This window comes from Pelobates fuscus, chromosome 1, assembly GCF_036172605.1.
Source record: "Pelobates fuscus isolate aPelFus1 chromosome 1, aPelFus1.pri, whole genome shotgun sequence".
Lineage (NCBI taxonomy): Eukaryota > Metazoa > Chordata > Amphibia > Anura > Pelobatidae > Pelobates > Pelobates fuscus.
The window spans coordinates 418242250-418260738 of NC_086317.1; the positions used below are offsets into that span (position 1 = coordinate 418242250).

Below are 18489 nucleotides of genomic sequence, written 5' to 3' on the forward strand. Positions count from 1 at the left end.
ACTGAAATATTCAGAATACACTGGCTCATCTCTTGAACTGGTCCTTTGCTTTTTTTATTGTCTTTTTGGTGAATCATCTGTTGCCAAAATGAGCCGGAGTCAATCAGTTTATGGAGTTAGTTCTGGAAGAGGTTTTAGCACATCCTCTTTAGGACAAACCAGCATAAACAGACGCATTTCGGCCCCTGTAACTCAAAGTCAGTTTGGGGGTGCGCGTGCTGGTTTTGGAAGCAAAAGCCTCTTTCAGTTGGGTGATGCAAGTGGTGGTAGAAAAATATCCACTGGTTCAAGTGGAGGTAGACTTGGACAAGGCTCAGGTTTTGGAATTGGAGGGTCTGGTGGTTCAGGTGGCTATTCAGGTTCTGGGTCTTCTTTTCAATCTGCTGGTATTGTTAATGTGAGTGTTAACCAAAACCTTCTGGCTTCAATTAAAAATGTGGAGATTGATCCAAATATTTCAGTGGTAAAGAAGGAAGAGAGGGAGCAGATCAAGACACTAAACAACAAATTTGCATCCTTCATTGACAAGGTACATTATACAAAACTGTTATTCTTCATTATAACATCTATCTATCTATCTATCTATCTATCTATCTGTCTGTCTGTCTGTCTGTCTGTCTGTCTGTCTGTCTGTCTGTCTGTCTATCTATCTATCTTTCTGCCATCTGCTTGTCTTTCTGTTGTTCTCCCTGTTTATCTTTCTGTTTGTCTGTGTTTCTGCCAGTCTCTCTGTGATATTTATCTTCATAAATCAATATTCATGTGTGTGTGTGTTTGTGTGGCCTATATTTATGTTTACAAAATGTCTTGTGGCAAAAGTATGATGTTTATCATTAAATAAATATCTCTCATACTGTTATTATTTGTTTTATTGATAATATGACATGTTCAAGTTGCTAATTGCTTTCTTATTGATGATTAGGTCCGATTTTTAGAACAGCAGAATAAAGTGCTCGAGACTAAATGGAGCCTCCTACAGCAACAAGGAGGCCAGGCTACTGTCAAGAGTGGCATTGATGGTATTTTTAATGCATACATAAACAGTCTGAGAAGCCAGTTGGACAACTTAAATAATAGCAAAGGTCGTCTTGATGGAGAATTGCGTAACATGCAGGATCGCGTTGAAGAATTTAAAACAAAGTATGTACATTAACATATAGATCAATATTATAGGTATGTTGTACTCGCACTAGAATTCACTGTGAAAAAACGTTCTCATGGGAGAATCTGTATTTAAAACGCTTAAGCCAGTAATGCATATGTTTATGAACTACATTTCCCATGATGCCCAGCCTGTTTTATATTGAGTACCATGTGAAAAGTAGTTTACAAACGTCCACAAAGCCACGGTTAGCTGTGATTGACATAAGCCATGTATACTCAATGGCAATGTTCAAAAGGCTGATCATATAGTTTGTTCACCCTTAGGACAAGATAATAAATTAAAGAACTGCTAAGTGGTCTAGTAGATCAACATAAAAATCTATCATATAGTAAACATATATGCCAGAGTTGGCTTCTTTGAAGTTTGAATCATACTTTGCTATAAATATTTCGTGAAAGGGAAGATATGCTGAAGTGTGTACCTTTATTCATTAGGCACAGTGATCCCCCAGTGAACCATACTATGCATATTAGCAGACACCACATCACACTATGAGAAGTTAGAGTTGTACACTGCTCATGACATTACACACCTGACTTGGAATACATGTCTCAAAAGCATTTTATATTTGTATTGGAACATTCATTGGGAACATTCTATTGTTTTCTGTTATAATTGCTCAGTTTTTACACCTTTGCTCAACTCTGTTATATAGTTGTGTTTATTGTCTTACTGCCCCACATATTGTGCTAGATGACAAGTTTGCCTTTAATGTCAACAACTTATCAACTTAGGCCCCTGGAAACCATAACTTACAACTTATGGTTTCTAGGGGCCTAGTACAGTTTACAAGATTATTGTCAAGTTCATAGAATGTTAGAATTGTAGTGTAATTTGTTAAGGTTGCATTGATAACAAAATAAGGTAATTGTTAAGTGATTGAGTATATTAAGTGGTACTGTGGTTTTCTTTAACATGCAAATGATGATTGTGTATTCCTCGTTGTCATTTGTTTATTTTGGAAGCCAATCAATTGCTTCCTTTTCTTAGTGACAGAAATATTAGCCAATTTTATTATTTTACTTCAATTCATTTTACATGTGCCCAAGAGTTTGTGGAGTATTTTAGAAAGATGAATGCATTATAATGATCATTTTACACATTTGTCCATGTATTATGATAATTGGGGAATTTTCATGGCCTTAGATTCTCCTTCGTACGGGTAGGCAACCTTCAGCACTCCAGATGTTGTGGACTACATGTCCCATAATGCTTGTACAGCCATAATGCTGGTAAAGCATCATGCGAGGTGTACTCTGAAACATCTGGAGTGCCGAAGGTTGCCTACCTCTGTTCTACACTAATTGGATTATAATTAAATCCCCTCGTTATGTCATATCTGTGTTTCTTACCTGAATACAAGTGCCCTGCTAAAGGATATGTCCAAGTAATCACTAAATAGAGCCAAGAATTCCTATTTAATGTATAAAAAATCCTACAGAAAGATTCACAGTATTAATCGATCATTACAAATAATATGCAAGCATGTCAGTCACCATAACTACTAACGATTACCTTTAAGAGTCCTATGTAGTACTAGTAGTACTAATGTGGCATTGGTATTAGTATTTTTATGCACAGGGTGTGGTTTCTCAAAACAATTGCAAAATTCCCCGATACACTATCATTTTATCTTTTGACCGTAAACACTGACATAACCAGTTTGGTAGCAAGTCAGATAGTAACTGTCTGCATGTTGTAACATTATATGGGCTTCAGTGTCTATTTGTCATCATTGTCAACAAACAAAGTGTAATGTAATGATAATAGGTAACTGGTATTAATGTAAAATAAACTAAAAAGGACAAACTGTTAGGCAAGTATGAACTCAGGCTTTATCTTATCGAATGTAATTTCAACAACACCTATCAGTCACACTTCAGAACATGGCACCTTGTAGAATTTCAAACAGCACATGTATAACTTGACTGCGGACCCATATCTCAAACCCATCGTTTTAAGTGGATAAGGGCACACAGCTTTATTAAACTATAATACAATATTCTTAAACCCTATCAGCTGTTGGAGCAGTTCTCCAACCTTCTCTCCAAGAGCCCAACACAGCTGTCACTAGCCATCAGCCATGTGCACACTGTAGATTCCCCAAGGTGACAACTTGTCTTACTCCTTCCCTTGACTGTGCTGTCCAGGAATCCCACCAGCTGTGATAATAGAGAAAAGCAAAGAAAGACCACACAAACACACCAAATCCAGGGAGGGAGGGTTGGAAATTCCGTAAGGGTCCCTCAACTGATCCTGCTGACTGGTAAGTCCCCTCCCCTCTACTCTACTTAAAACTCCTCCATTTTCTGCAACATTGTTGCAATATTTAACACCAGCACTGAATCCATGGGTATTAGTTATGCTATGCCTTCCCCCATTTGTCCAGGGGTAAACAATTCTACCATTTTTAAGAAACACAGTAACAGATTGCACAACAGATTAAAGATATTTAAAGGAACACTATAGGGTCAGGAATAAAAACATGTATTCCTGACCCTATAGTGTTAGAAACACATGCTCCCCTTAAAAAAATTTAAAAACTCACCTTTTTTCCAGTGCTGCACGGGTCCGCCTCCTTGGCTCACATCATTAGAATTAATTATCTCAGCCAATCTCAGCCAATTTCCCATTGGACTGGGTGAGATTGTCAATTCTGAGGATATCAGCCAAGGAGAGAGGGTGAGGGTGGTGCCAAATACTGCCTTAGCCAATCATTATCTCCTGATGCCCTCAGTGGCTACTTACACATTGCAGCTCTCTGTTTATAGAGTTTGATGAAAGGTCAACTGAATGAAGTCATCCAGAAGAATTTTAAGAGAAATGTAATATTAAAATGATGTAAATTAATATGTTGGCATTTGGTTAACAAGTCCACATCCAGGTAAGCATTAGTTTAACCTATACAATATGCTGGTAAAATCTTAAGCTAATGTAAAACTTAAAATAAATCTGTACCTGAAGTCCGCTTCTACAATATCCAAAATGGCATCTAGAAATTGAACAAATTTAGATGGAAGGGCCGTATTGACTGCAAACTCAGCTGACCATGTTCCCCATATTTTTTTTATTATTCATACCCATAGCATAGCAGCAAACACTAAGGTATTCAAAAACTAATGAGAAAAAATACTTTTTTATTTATCCCTGTGCTAACACTTTTATTAGCAACAAAGTGACATAGCCTAATATTTGTCTGACATAAAACATGTTGGTGATATAATAATATGATAGCAGTATCTGTTCTGATAGCAGTAGAATTGCACTAGTAACTGCTCTCTATATGATAGCGTGATACTGCAAAAATAAAATGATGATTTAATAAACATTGCAACAGGGTGTCATTTTCTCACTTTATATACAATATCTTTGTACAGGTATGAAGATGAAATAAATGCACGTGCTGGAGCTGAAAATGACTTTGTTGTACTAAAAAAGGTAGAATCTTATAACTAACATTACAAAGTAATGCAACAAGGGGGTTAATTACTGACATCAAATGTGCACCCTGTTGGGTGAGCTGCTGAAACTTTTATTATTAACGTGCAAAAAGAAGAGGAAAGAAGGTCTCTCTTGAATTTCCAAATTGGGGCATAATCCAATATATATAGCCAAAGAAACAAAACACTCCAGTCTCTAACTGCATAGAATAAGGAACAAAAGAGAGGAAATTCTCGTAGCAATTAAAGTACAATTTATTATTACTGGACACAAAATCCAAGTGTGCAATTATTAATGAGAATACCTAATAGGTAAGAGATTAGGTGTGAGATAAAATTCCGCTGATGTTAAGCCTCTATGGTTATGGATATTTCCTTTATTAGGCTAGGGAATCAAAAGTGGTCTATTAACTGAATCTCTAAAATGAAATGAAATATTCCCTTTTGCTGGACAAAAGTCTGAAGTGTTTAATTTGGGATAGACAGTACCAAATAGGTAAGAGATGTAAGATAAAGTTCCACTTATGTTAAGCCTCTAGGATTCTGAGTATGGGCATCAGAAAAGTGGTCTATTAACTAAATCTCTACTAAGAGAAAACAGGATAGGGAAATAGGAAACATGCAGACAGTAAAGATTCGAGTATATTACAGGGTGGGGATCGAGAGCCCCTTATCATCAAAGGGTAGTAGTTAATGGCAGGGAAAGTAAAAAACTCGGTAGCCTATCACAATGTTGCAAATGGAGTAGCGGAGTAATTAGAGTGTCGGAGGTCCTCAATGTAATAAGAAACTGAAAAACTTTGTTAAAATATATTATATTATACAAAAGACCCCCTCCTTTTTCCTCCTCTCTCATCTACAAGAGAAGCAACAAAAAGTGTGACAAAGTTATTAGAGGAATAAGGTCCTCGAGGTAACTAAGTACTGGATAATTTAGATACAAATGTATTCACCTAATACCTCGGGATAACAGACATATTCTAAACTCCCTACTGGGATTGTCTCTAAAACAAGTCGTTGAGGAGCCAACTCGTAAGGAGGCCATACTAAATTTAGTTTTAACAAATGGAGATTTGGTATCAGATATAACTGTAGGTAAAAGTTGAGGATCCAGTGATCATCAGTCAGTGTGGTTTAATATAAGAACAGTGACTGAGTCACACCACACAAAAACAAAAGTTTTAGACTTTAGAAAAACAAACTTTTCTAAAATAAGAATATGTGTAAAGGAGTCATTATCAGACTGCAGCAATATAAATGGAGTCGAAGAGAAATGGGATTATTTAAAAGTTGCACTGCTGAAGGCAACAGAAAATTGCATTAGGCTTGTCAGTAAAAGCAAAAAAAAATTCAAGAAACCACTATGGTGCTCCGCAGATGTGGCCAAAATAGTATAAAACAAAAAGTTAGCATTTAGTAATTATAAAAGTGAGGAAGTCAGAATGATCAATACGATTAGGCAGAAAGAGGCTAAGCAAGTTATAAGAGCTTACAAATCACACACAGAAGAGAAAATAGCACAGTCAGTAAAAAAGGGGACAAAACATTTTTTAGATACATAAATGAGAAAAGGAAAGTAAAACAAGGATTAGTTAGATTAAAAACAAAAAAAGGAACGTATGTAGAAGACGATAAAGGTCTAGCTGACTGCCTCAATTAATATTTTTGCTCAGTATTTACAGATGAAAATGAAGGAAAGGGGCCTCAGTTAGGAAAAAGGACAAATTAGTCTTTTGTTACATGTGAGTTTACAGAGGAAGAGGTTCTATTTCAACTGTCAAAATTCCTATTGATTTTTTTGATTGGGTAACTAAAATAATGGACCATGGTGGTGCAGTAGACATAGCTTACCTAGATTTCAGTAAGGCTTTTGACACTCTTGCACAAAGAAGGTTTATCAATAAACTGCAATCTTGAAGTTTGGATTCCAATAGTGTTGAATGGGTAAGGCAGTGGCTGAGTGACAGGCAACAGAGGGTTGTAGTCAATGGAGTATATTCGAAACATGGGCTTGTCACCAGTGGGGTACCTCAGGGATCTGTACTTGGACCATTCTCTTTAATGTTTTTATTAGTGATATTACAGAAGGTCTTGATTGTTAGGTGTGTCTTTTTGTTGATGATACTAAGATGTGTAACAGAGTTGATTTTCTAGGAGGGGTAAGCCAAATGGCAAATGATTTAGGTAAACTAGAAAAATGATCAGAGTTGTGGCAACTGATATGTAATGTGGATAAGTGCAAGATAATACATCTTGGATGTAAAAAGGGCAAAGTACAGAGTAGAGTTCTAACCTCAACAGATGAGGAAAGGGATTTAGGGGTGATTAGGGGTGATTATTTCTGATGACTTAAAGGTAGGCAGACAATGTAATAGAGCAGCAGGAAATGCTAGCAGAATGCTTGGTTGTATAGGGAGAGGTATTAGCAGTAGAAAGAGGGAAGTGCTCATTCCATTGAACAGAACACTGGTGAGACCTCACTTGTACGCAGTACTGGAGACTGTATCTCCAGAAGGATATTGCTACTTTAGAGAGTGTTCAGAGAAGGGCTAATAAACTGGTTCATGGATTGCAGGATAAAATTTACAAGGAAAGGTTAAAGGAACTTAACATGTATAGCTTGGAGGAAAGACAAGAAAGGGGGGATATGATAGAAAAATTTAAATACATAAATCGAATCAACACAGTAAAGGAGGAGACTGTATTTAAAAGAAGAAAAACTACCACAACAAGAGATCATAGTCTTAAATTAGAGGGGCAAAGGCTTAAAAATAAGTATAACTTTACTGAGAGGGTAGTGGATGCATGGAATAGCCTTCCAGCTGAAGTGGTAGAGGTTAAAACAGTAAAGGAGTTTAAGCATGCATGGGATATGCATAAGGCTATCCTAAGTATAAGATAAGGCCAGGGACTAATGAAAGTATTTAAAAAAAAGTGGGCAGACTAGATGGTTCTTATCTGCCGTCACATTCTATGTTTCTATGTTTCTATGTTTCTATGATAAAAGATCCTTACATACCACTTAAATAGGATAAATAACTAAAAATTTAAGTATAGGGCTCCAATCTCCTCACTATCAATCCTAACCCTGCATCATAGATACAATCTCGATCTCTGAACCTCTTTCCAGCAAACAAAAACCCATACCCTTGTGCTCCCCAAAATTAAAGGAAAAATAAAAATAATAATAATAATCAGACTAACTTATTTATTTATAAAATATTTTACCAGGATGGATACATTGAGAGTTCTCTTTTGTTTTCAAGTATGTCCTGGGTCTTTGTCCACAAAACATTGCATTGTTACAATAGGATACATTATTCCAAAAATACAATATACAAACTATATATATATATATACACACACATATATAAATTTAATACATAACAGGTAATAAATATATTCAACCATGACAGGTGCATTCTGTGCTGAGGTATTTCGCCATAAATCTCTTAAAAGATTTTAGATTGAGTGAAGATTTTACTGTATCAGCTTCCCAGAAATGTTCTTATGCACAAGGCTGGAAAGATGAAGAGTGCGTCGGGATTCCAGCGACAGCCAGTTTAGCTCTTTTAACATGTCACAGTGGTGGGTAAAGTACTTACATTCTAGTACAAAGTGGCAGAATTAATTATATAATGTATTAGGTTTATTAAGGTGGGTTTGCGGTGCGGGTGCATACACTAGGTCCCCATAATCAATGACCGTCATTAGCGTTATGTTAACTACCAATGACCAAACAAATAGTAAAGCCCGATGCCCATTTCGGCGCTAAAAGTAGTGCACCTTCATCTGGGGCTAGAGTCAGATGAAGGCGCACTACTTTTAGCGCCGAAACGCACGTCGGGCATTACTAATGTTTAATTTGTATCTTAGTTTGGTGATTTGTAGTTAGCATAATGTCCAGCAATAGGGAATATTTCATTTCCTTTTAGAGATCTAGTTAATAGACCACTTTTGATGCTCTAGCTTTATAAAGGAAATATCCATAACCATGTAGGCTTAACATCAGTGGAATTTTATCTCACACCTAGTGTCTTACCTATTAGGTATTCTCATTAATAATTGCACACTTGGATTTTGTGTCCAGTAATAGTAAATGGTACTTTAATTGCTACGAGAATTTCCTCTCTTCTGTTCCTTACTCTATGCAGTTAGAGACTTGAGTTTTTTGTGTCTTTGGAAATTTAAATAATTACATGCATTAAATGCAATTTCTGAGTGTCAATGGATGCATATTTCATTGGAGCATATTTTTTTTTTTTACCAGTAACCAAATGTATTGTGCTTTATTATTGCGCTTTATTATTTTGCATACAAGAAGTGATAATTTGTTTATGTAAAATCCCTTTAGGATGTAGACACTGCATACTTAGCGAAGGTGGAACTGGAAGCAAAAGTGAATGGGCTGAATGACGAGCTCAATTTCTTAAGAAATCTTTATCAACAGGTAATTATCCATCTTGCAGGAGTTTTGTGTTTCAGTATCAATGTTTTTTGATCTACTGATTATTGAATAGGACATTTCTACTTTTTTTTTCTAGTAATTTTAATTTAATAATTTGTAAGTGATGCCAATGACTAATTTAACATTTAGAATGTTTTGTGCTTGTGATGGTTGTGTCTAACCATGTGTGTCAATGTGGAATTTGAGAACATTTGGAAAGGCAAATTAAAATTAAATATTTTAAGGATATCTATTTTTTTATGAAAAAGAGTTGAATCAGTTGTGCTCTTTGATTACTAAGTTAAAAAAAAATAATAATTGAGTTCCATGTATTGGAGACTAGTATTCTAGATGTCTGGACTATTTGAAGGACAATAAAAATGCATTGGCAACAGGCCTACTAGCAAGAGTACTATTATCTCACATCAATTTGAGTGGACGTATAAAAGGGGGAGGATGGTTAGTGATGCGAATTGCATCACTGGTGCTGTCCAAAGGGGGGCGGACTCACCTGAAATGGGGTCTGATCCACCCAAATTACTGGCAGGTCAGTCTGGGCATGAATGCATGCCAGGCTGCATACCAATCACACAGGTAAGCCCACTGAGGGCAGACCACACAGGTAACACTGTTTCAGTTTTCTCTGCAGAGTCCTTGTAGCCTTAGAGTAGCATGAGCGAGTCTAGTGATGCACTCACACTATGCTTTTTGGCAACAAACCCAGGAGGAAGGGTCAGGAACCAAAAATTGGAACTCTCCCAACATAATCTAATGATTTTCCCTACATTCCTTCAAAATCTCAATATTATAATTATAAATACATATTGAAATGATTCTTAAATGGGCCCTCTTTATCAGAATAAAAAAATATGGAGGCAATGTTATCAGTATTTTTCCCTTATGTAACTGCAGGAACTTTCAGAACTTAAAGATCAAATATCTGACACTTCTGTCATTCTCTCAATGGACAACAACCGTTCACTGGACCTCAATGACATTATTGCTGAAGTTAAAGCACAGTATGAAGATCTTGCCAATAAAAGCAGACTTGAGGCAGAAGAAAATTTCCAAAATAAGGTACGAAAAAACAGAACGTTAACCAAATGCAGGGTGTTGTTATCCCATTCTATCTGAAGAGCAACGTGAATATATTTATTATTTAAGCAGAATATATATGTAGACCCTCAAATAAATGTGCTATACTTTTGATTAGATCTTTGAATTTGGTGAACTTACATCTATATTCAATCTTTCTAGGCAGTTAACCTGAAATAGCTTTAGGCTAATTGTATCTTCATTTGGTATTCTGTAATGAAAAAGTACCTCGAAGGTGTTTCTTTTGGATATGTCTTGATTATTAAGAAGACCTATATTAAAGTCAAGACAGACTTTAAAATTATAATTCTTACAATTCAAGTGCCCAAAATAATCAAAGATGATAAAATATAAATAATATCATTTCTTTGCTGGTGTATATTTTATTGAGTATAATTAAGAAAACACATGGATAAAAAAGGAAAAAAAAAATTAAGTCAAAATCAAATGACTGATGGTGCGCTTTAGGCAATGCATTGTTTGTATTCATAAAGCACAGCTAGGTTTGGAACCCTGATAATTATTATTATTTTATTATTTATATAGTGCCATCAGATTCCGTAGCGCTGTACAATGGGATTACAATGTAATGCCAAAAAAACATAAAGGCTGACTGTGCAAATATACTATAATGCCATAGAATATAACATTTGCTTCTAAAAATCAATGTAAAAAAAAGAAAATATTAATGCGTCAAAATGTCCAATATTTTAACTTTCTCAAAGAATAAAAAAAACATAAAAAAACTAGTCATGAAACGTCAATTTAAATTGGAAGAAATTATTTTTAACCTTTCTCTCTCATTATTACAACAGTACAAGCAGCTGGAGGCTGCTGCAGGCCAACAAGGAGATGACCTGAAAAATATAAAGAATGAAGTTTCACAACTTAATCGAGCAATTCAGAAGCTGAAGGCTGAAATTGAGAATGTGAAAAAACAGGTAAGAGGCTCAGGACACGTAATCATTCCAGCTTAGTTTACTGTTCTAGAAAATTTCAACTAATGAAAAAGAGGTTTTCTTTTGTCACTAAAAAATAATCCAACTTTTTTTGTGTGTGTCATCCAATATATGATATGTTTTCTGATTATATATTTTACTTATTGCTTGTAAGTGCTTAAGGGATATATAATGGATTTTAAAGAGTGTAAAGGACTATTCCATGCAGTAACTGATCCACTGGTTTTATTACTGCATAGCTAATGACTGGAAATAGATATACACAAATAATATGTTAAACAATAAAATATAAAAAGATACTCACATTTGAAGTTCTTGCATTTGCTACAAAATCTTTGAAGCATCTGCAATATGCTTACACCAAATCAAGAAGTACTGCTAATTTTCACTTAGCTTTCTATAGCACTGCTAAGCATATCCCTTAACATAGGTTCATGACCACTGTTTACAGAAGATTTCTGAATGTGGTAGTTAATTTAACCCCTTCAGGACGGAGTCAATAGTGCACGTTCTGATCAAAACAAAACGTAAACAAAAACTGGAATTTGCGCTATATGTCTGTTCAACCGTAATTCACCTCTTTCATATTAAATGCACCCACACTTATTATATATCATTTTGTTCAGGAGAAACAGGGCTTTCAAAATATTTATATATGAAACAATTTATTATGAATAAAATAAAAAAAACTGTGAGAAATTTGAATTTTTTTTTTATTTGTAGTTCCGCCTCACATTTTAGCTGTAAATGTCATAATACTGTTAGGTTTTACTGCAACAAAATGCACATATTTATAATCAGCGATGTCTCACGAGTACAACAGTACCCCCCATTAACATGTTTTATGGTGTTTTGGAAAGTTACAGGGTCAAATATAGAACGTTCCATTTTCAAATTGAAATTTTCCAGATTAGTAATGTTACCTTTGAGACGGTGTGGTAGCCCAGGAATGAGAATTACCCCCATAATGGCATAGCATTTGAAAAAGTAGACAAGCCAAGGTATTGAAAGTGGGGTATGTTTAGTCTTTTTTAGTAGCCACTTAGTCACAAACACTGGCCAAAGTTAGCGTTCATATTTGTTTTTGTGTGAAAAAAGCAAAAAAAACTAATATTTGGCCAGTGTTTGTGACTAAGTGGCTACTAAAAATGACTGGACATACCCCATTTGCAATACCTTGGGTTGTCTACTTTTGCAAATGGTATGCCATCATGGGGGTAATTATTATTCCTGGGCTACCATACGGTCTCAAAGGCAACATAACTAATCTGGCAAATTTCAATGTCAAAAAAATGAAATGCAAGCCTTATATGTGACTCTCTAACTTTCCAAAACACCATAAAACCTGTACATGGGGGGGTACTGTTATTCTCGGGAGATTTCACTAAACACAAATATTAGTGTTTTAAAACAGTAAAACATATTACAACAATAATATAGTCCATAAAAGTGCCGTTTGTTTGTAAAAAATGCAAAAACGTCACTGTTACTTAAAATATCATCGTTGTAATACAATTTACCAGTTTTAAACACTAATATTTGAGTTCAGCGAAGTCTCCCGAGTAAAACAGTACCCCCTATATACAGGTTTTATGGTGTCCTGGAGAGTTACAGGGTCAAATATAGTGCTTGCGAATTAAATTCTCTGCACTTTCTCCCTGTGTTGTCAGGCATGTCAATCAAATTTTAATTAATCAAATGACATAATTATGTTAAAAAAATACTTAAATATACACGTAGAATTTTAATATATATGCATTTATAGGTATTTAAATTCTACGTGTATACTAATGTAATCTTTTATGTAATTATATGTATTTATCTATATATATATATATAAATTTGCGGTTATTTGTATTTTATATATAGATAGATATATATAAAATGTCATTCTAAGTGTATTCTGTTTCCAATATATATATATATTAATAACAAAATACAGTTAGAATGAAATTACATATGAATATATAATTTATTTTAAATTTTGTTTCAATATTTTATTTATTTATTTATTTATTTATTTATTTAATTTATTTATTATTGTAATTATACGTATATATATATATAATATATATATGTAGATCTATTATATATATAATATATATACATATTATATATATGTAACGTCATTCTAAGTGTATTTTAATACTAATATATATACTAATATTAATATTAAAATACATTACGTATGACGTTACATATATATAATATGTATATATATTATATGTATAATATATATACATATATTATATATATATATATAAATACTTTTATTTTATTTTAACATGTGTATTTAATTTTTTTTTATACTTTCCTACCAGTAGGGGGACTGTCTAATATTTTAGACACCCCCCTGCTGGCAGATCCATAGCCAGCTATAGGGGGCCATGCGATCGCTCTTTGAGAGCGATCACATGGCCCCCGGGGGCCTCATTTGCCGGAGGGGGGCTGCCTGGGCTCTCAGGCAGCCCCCCAGAAGAGGATCGCGGCGGAGGTAAGTATAGCTTACCTCCTGGGGGCTTCAGCCGTTACGGCGTTCTATGCCGCCGTAACGGCTTTAAAGCCCTTTAAAGCCGCGACGGCATAGAACGCCGTAACGGCGTTAAGGGGTTAACATGCTCAGACATGATACAGCAATATTTTGGAGCTTAAAATGGGTGAGCATAACTAATTACGTAACTAATTAATTAAAAACTAAGATCTTTAAAATATCCACCCAGAATACTAACTGTAAACGTTCCTACATGTTGCTCAATATATTTGTGTATGCTTGGAACATAACTTCAAAATTAAAGTACCTAAAAAACAGAACATGAGTGCATTTAGCAAAAATAGGTTGCGCCAATAATTTAGTCCAATATAGTTAAAGAATGCTTTTGTGCTTCTTAGTTAAAGGCTCTCCAGACTTCGGTTTCTAATCCAATATATTAAATGAAACAGAGAGATGATGATAGTGCAATATTAGTGCTAGGTGTGGGCTCACAACACAGATATGAAAACTAGCGCTCACATTTGATGGAACTATAAACCAGCTCTAAGTAAAATGGCATATAGTGGTATAATCCCCCCTGATATATAGCTTTATAGATCGATATCTCAGCTTGCAAATAAATATACCGGAAACAATATAAAGAAAACAAACAAAAGTGCTCACTGTGGTAAAATATAATGCTACATATTAATCATAGTAATTTACTCACATTTAGTTGAGCAGATGTAGGCTAGTATGTCAGGAAAATAATAAAATTAATAAAAATAACAAAAGCATAAAAAGTTAAATAAATGGTCAAACACACAAATAAGTGGATGCCAAATATACTTTAATGCTAAAAAATAGAATAGTAAAAAAAATACAATGCGTTTCGCCGGTATAAGTGCTTCTTTAAGTATTTCTTACAACCATAGATTGGCTGATTAATTAGACAAATTCCCGTGCTTACATTTGCATAAAGTATATATACAAATATTATTGTTATAGAGATATCATGTTACTTATTTTCAGATTGCCAGTCTTGAAGCATCTATTGTTGATGCTGAACAACGTGGGGAGTTTGCTTTAAAAGATGCCCGAGAAAAGTTGGCTGAATTGGAAGCTGCTCTGCAGAATGCCAAGCAAGAAATAGCTCGCCAACTGCGAGAATACCAGGAACTGCTGAACGTGAAACTGGCTCTGGATATTGAGATCGCCACCTATAGGAAACTGCTGGAAGGAGAAGAAAGCAGGTTTGTGGTCTTGCAGAAAAGTCTTTCAAATGTGCATAGTTTTTGTTGATGAGCATAAATCTAATTTTAATATGTTTAATATTGGTATAAATCTGACGACTTTAATATTCTGATTATTTATATCTATTTTTTTTATATATCTTCATCATTTATAACAGGGTACTGTTAATAAATATATTTTTTTTTTTATCCTAACATTGGCCTTGATTAAATATTTTGGCTAAACTTGAAAAAAATAAAAAATATTAAAATATGAATTATATACATGAAATATATCAATATATAAAACATATAAAAAATATTAAGATATTTTTTAAAATATAAAATAATTTTAAAAGTTTGGCCAAAAATATTAAAACATTTGAAAAGCTTACTTAAAAATATGAAAATATGAAATTATTGAAAAAAGAATATGTAAAATTAAGAAAGAAGGCAAATCTGAGCAATGATTTCACTGTAAATAGTAAAATGGTTTTCATTTTATTCTTGAGTTAGGTTACTAAAAAGCTGAAAATGAAAAAAGTTTGTGAATTTGAAGAATGATTTTACTGTAAATATGTTTTAATTTTTTTCCAATTATTTATTCCGAATATTTTACCTATAACTAGCGATTTGCCTATCTCAGTCTATATTTGTATTCTTACCATGTGTACTTTGATTAATGTGATTGTCTTTTTTTCTATACAGAATATCAGGGGAGGTCACAAATACTGTGAATGTTTGTAAGTAGCTCACTATTTATGGTCAATTTTCACTTAATCAAAAGTGATGTACATGCATTTTAATACGTTTTAACTTCAATCTTGTCAACCCATATGCTGTCAACTTTCGGATACTATTATTAGTAATTTGTACTAGTTGCATTACTAATCGCCATAATATTTTCTCATCATTATTGTTGGTGAGTAATAATTTGGTATCGCATAAAAGGTCTCATCCTAAGTGCTTTTAACAAAAAAGTTCCCGGAACATAGAGCCCAGAGTTAGATACTTAAGCAGTTATTCACGTAAAACAATTTGAAATAATTCTATTATCAATCTTAGCATAGTTTAAACTTTTGCATATTTGTTTTGAATAACACACTTTATGATAACACACAAAATATATTTTTAATAATTTTATTGTGAAGTTCTTATTCACATTTTACTTTATTTTATTACTATTTATTATACAATGTAAAGATAAATATATACAAATTCAAGTTATTTCTTTACTACAATTTATGGCAACATAGTCAATAGCTGGTATAATATAAGTATGGTATAATTATATTTTAATATTCCCTGTATGTAGTGCCATTAAACCTGTCTATTCAATAAAATATTACCAACCTGCCTCTTTGGTAAACATTTTGTGATATTTTGTTTTCTTTTTCAAATCTTAAGTGGCAAATGAGGTTTTATGAGCATTTGTACTATTTAAGTACCGTATTATTTGCCCATGCCCCCCAATTAACACATAGGTCAGATATACAAATTAAATTTTATTTGATACCCATCCAAACATTGCTCATGCCGTGAAGCCTATAGGCTGCTCCAGCTGCAGGCATTTACACTCTGTACCCATTGAATAGATAGGCAGACAGACTGACAGATAGACAGACAGATGGAAGAATAAATAGACAATACTTGGAAAAATGGCTTGATATTAATAGTTTGTGTTGTTTGCTCTGCAGCTGTAAACAGCAGTAACCCGTCATCTTCGTCTTCGTATGGTTTTGGTGGAGGATACAGCTCTGGGTATGGTGGAGGAAGTGTCAGTACAACAAATACAGAAAGAAGACGCCCAGCTGTAAAAATAATATCTACCACCGAGAGTCTGAAAACCTACTTGGGCTAAAGATGCCATTGGCAAAGTTCTACCATGCTTTTTTCCCAGTCAGTCACTGTTTCATGGCCAAATCACTTCAATGAATGTATATACAATGATAATAATCACTGAATGAGCAGCACATTGTTAGTGAATACAATATCCTTACATCCTTCAACATTGCTCTGAGATTATATGGGGATGGTTGCAGGTTCATATAATGATGAGGTTTCAGATAATCATCAACTCATTCATGATGAAATGGTAATAATTGAATGGTGACAGGTAATGCACAGGGAACAATGATTACATTATGGGAAAACAGTCATTAACATGTTTTTAATGCACTATCACAATGAACAAAATACACTTTTCAATGTTTAAATCCTGCTGTGAATTATGTGTTAAATAAACATGGGACACATCTTTATTGTTATTCTAAATCATTTGTTTCTGGCTAATGACAAGATAATAATTTGTTAAATTGTAAAGAGTGCACCTATAACTCCATATTTGTACAGTAAGATATACAGAGCTGTTCAAGGAGCATCTCATGCTTAGGTTCAAGAATTTTAAAACATCACGTTTGTTCAAAGCAAGATTCATGTGTTTTGCAACCACTCCTTGAAGGGAACCTTTAGTCCAAAAAATAAATAAATATATATATTTTTTTTGGGGAAGGAAGGGGGGGGGGGGGGGGGTTGTGGGTTCTCTGTTGTTACTGTGATCTCTGTGCACCCCTTTGTAATGCTAAGCTGTTTTTTAAAAAATATGTAATTAACCTCAAGCGCAAACAAAATGCTCTTGCAGCAACCTGATCTGCCTCTTGTGGAGTCACGCTGACTCCTCTTCATCTTCTTCTACCATTCATTGCTCCCCATAGAGCATTGGGGATAATAAGCACATGCAAGGTGAGATCCAGACTCCTCCAATCGAATGGATTCTGAGAAGAATCAGTGGAGATGGCATGTGAGGCGCTGTCAGGAATACAGCCACTAGAGGTTTGTTTAGCACTGCAATTAAAACATTGCTGTTTCTACTTAAACAGGCCCGTGATTGCAATTACCGGCAGAAGGGGTGTGCTGTGCTGTTTCACTACTGCCACTGTTTGTAGCGTGGCCAAGTGGACTGACAGGAAGTGCTCACTGAAAGAGCTCTTCCTGTCAGATGGGTACCGCTGCAGTTACAGCAGGGTGGGGGTGAGACACATGGAGGGTCTGGGGGGGTGGAACACCTTGAGGAGCTTTGCAATGGGACACCTTCAGGGGCTTTAGGAGGCAGTGCCATCTTAACAGCATTATAGACCCCTGGGCAAAGCAGTGCACTAGGGCCCTGTCAACATAGCAACTCCCTGGAATAAAAATGTAAATTATTGATAAAAAATTAAGCTTTTATTTATTGGTACCTCAAGTAAATGCAATACATACATAAAAACAGACTGCTGAGCACACACAAATGGCACACAAATGGCACACAAATGGCAACATGCATGTGATCACGATTCTGGAGACCCTATGGGCTTAGAAGATAATACCATCAACAAATAAGCCTACCTCTCCATGTTTGATATCTCCTACCTGGCAAAGGATACCCTAATCTACCTGGGAACCGTAGACACCAAGGCTACAGGGATTGCTCAGGAATCCCAATGATCGGATCCCACCAACACTGATATACACAGTCTGCCGAGTACACACACAGTCTGCTGAGTACACACATACAGACTGCTGAGTACAGACACACAGACTGATGAGTACAAAGACAGACTACTGAATACACAGACATATTGCTGTGGGTGTGTCTGTGGTACTGTATGTGTGTGTGTGTCTGTGAGGGGTGCTGTGTGTGTG

The 18489-nt window shown here is 34.8% G+C and overlaps 1 protein-coding gene across 1 annotated transcript; it reads left to right on the forward strand.

Annotated features, from left to right (window-relative positions):
• Positions 1-17069, forward strand: LOC134570185 (keratin, type II cytoskeletal cochleal-like). The gene is made up of 9 exons (XM_063428488.1): positions 1-529; positions 923-1140; positions 4543-4603; positions 8960-9055; positions 9965-10129; positions 10963-11088; positions 14609-14829; positions 15517-15551; positions 16506-17069. The coding sequence occupies exons 1-9, from the start codon at positions 89-91 to the stop codon at positions 16667-16669; spliced, it is 1527 nt and encodes a 508-aa protein (XP_063284558.1). The 5' UTR covers positions 1-88; the 3' UTR covers positions 16670-17069.
• The last annotated feature ends 1420 nt before the right edge of the window (positions 17070-18489 follow it).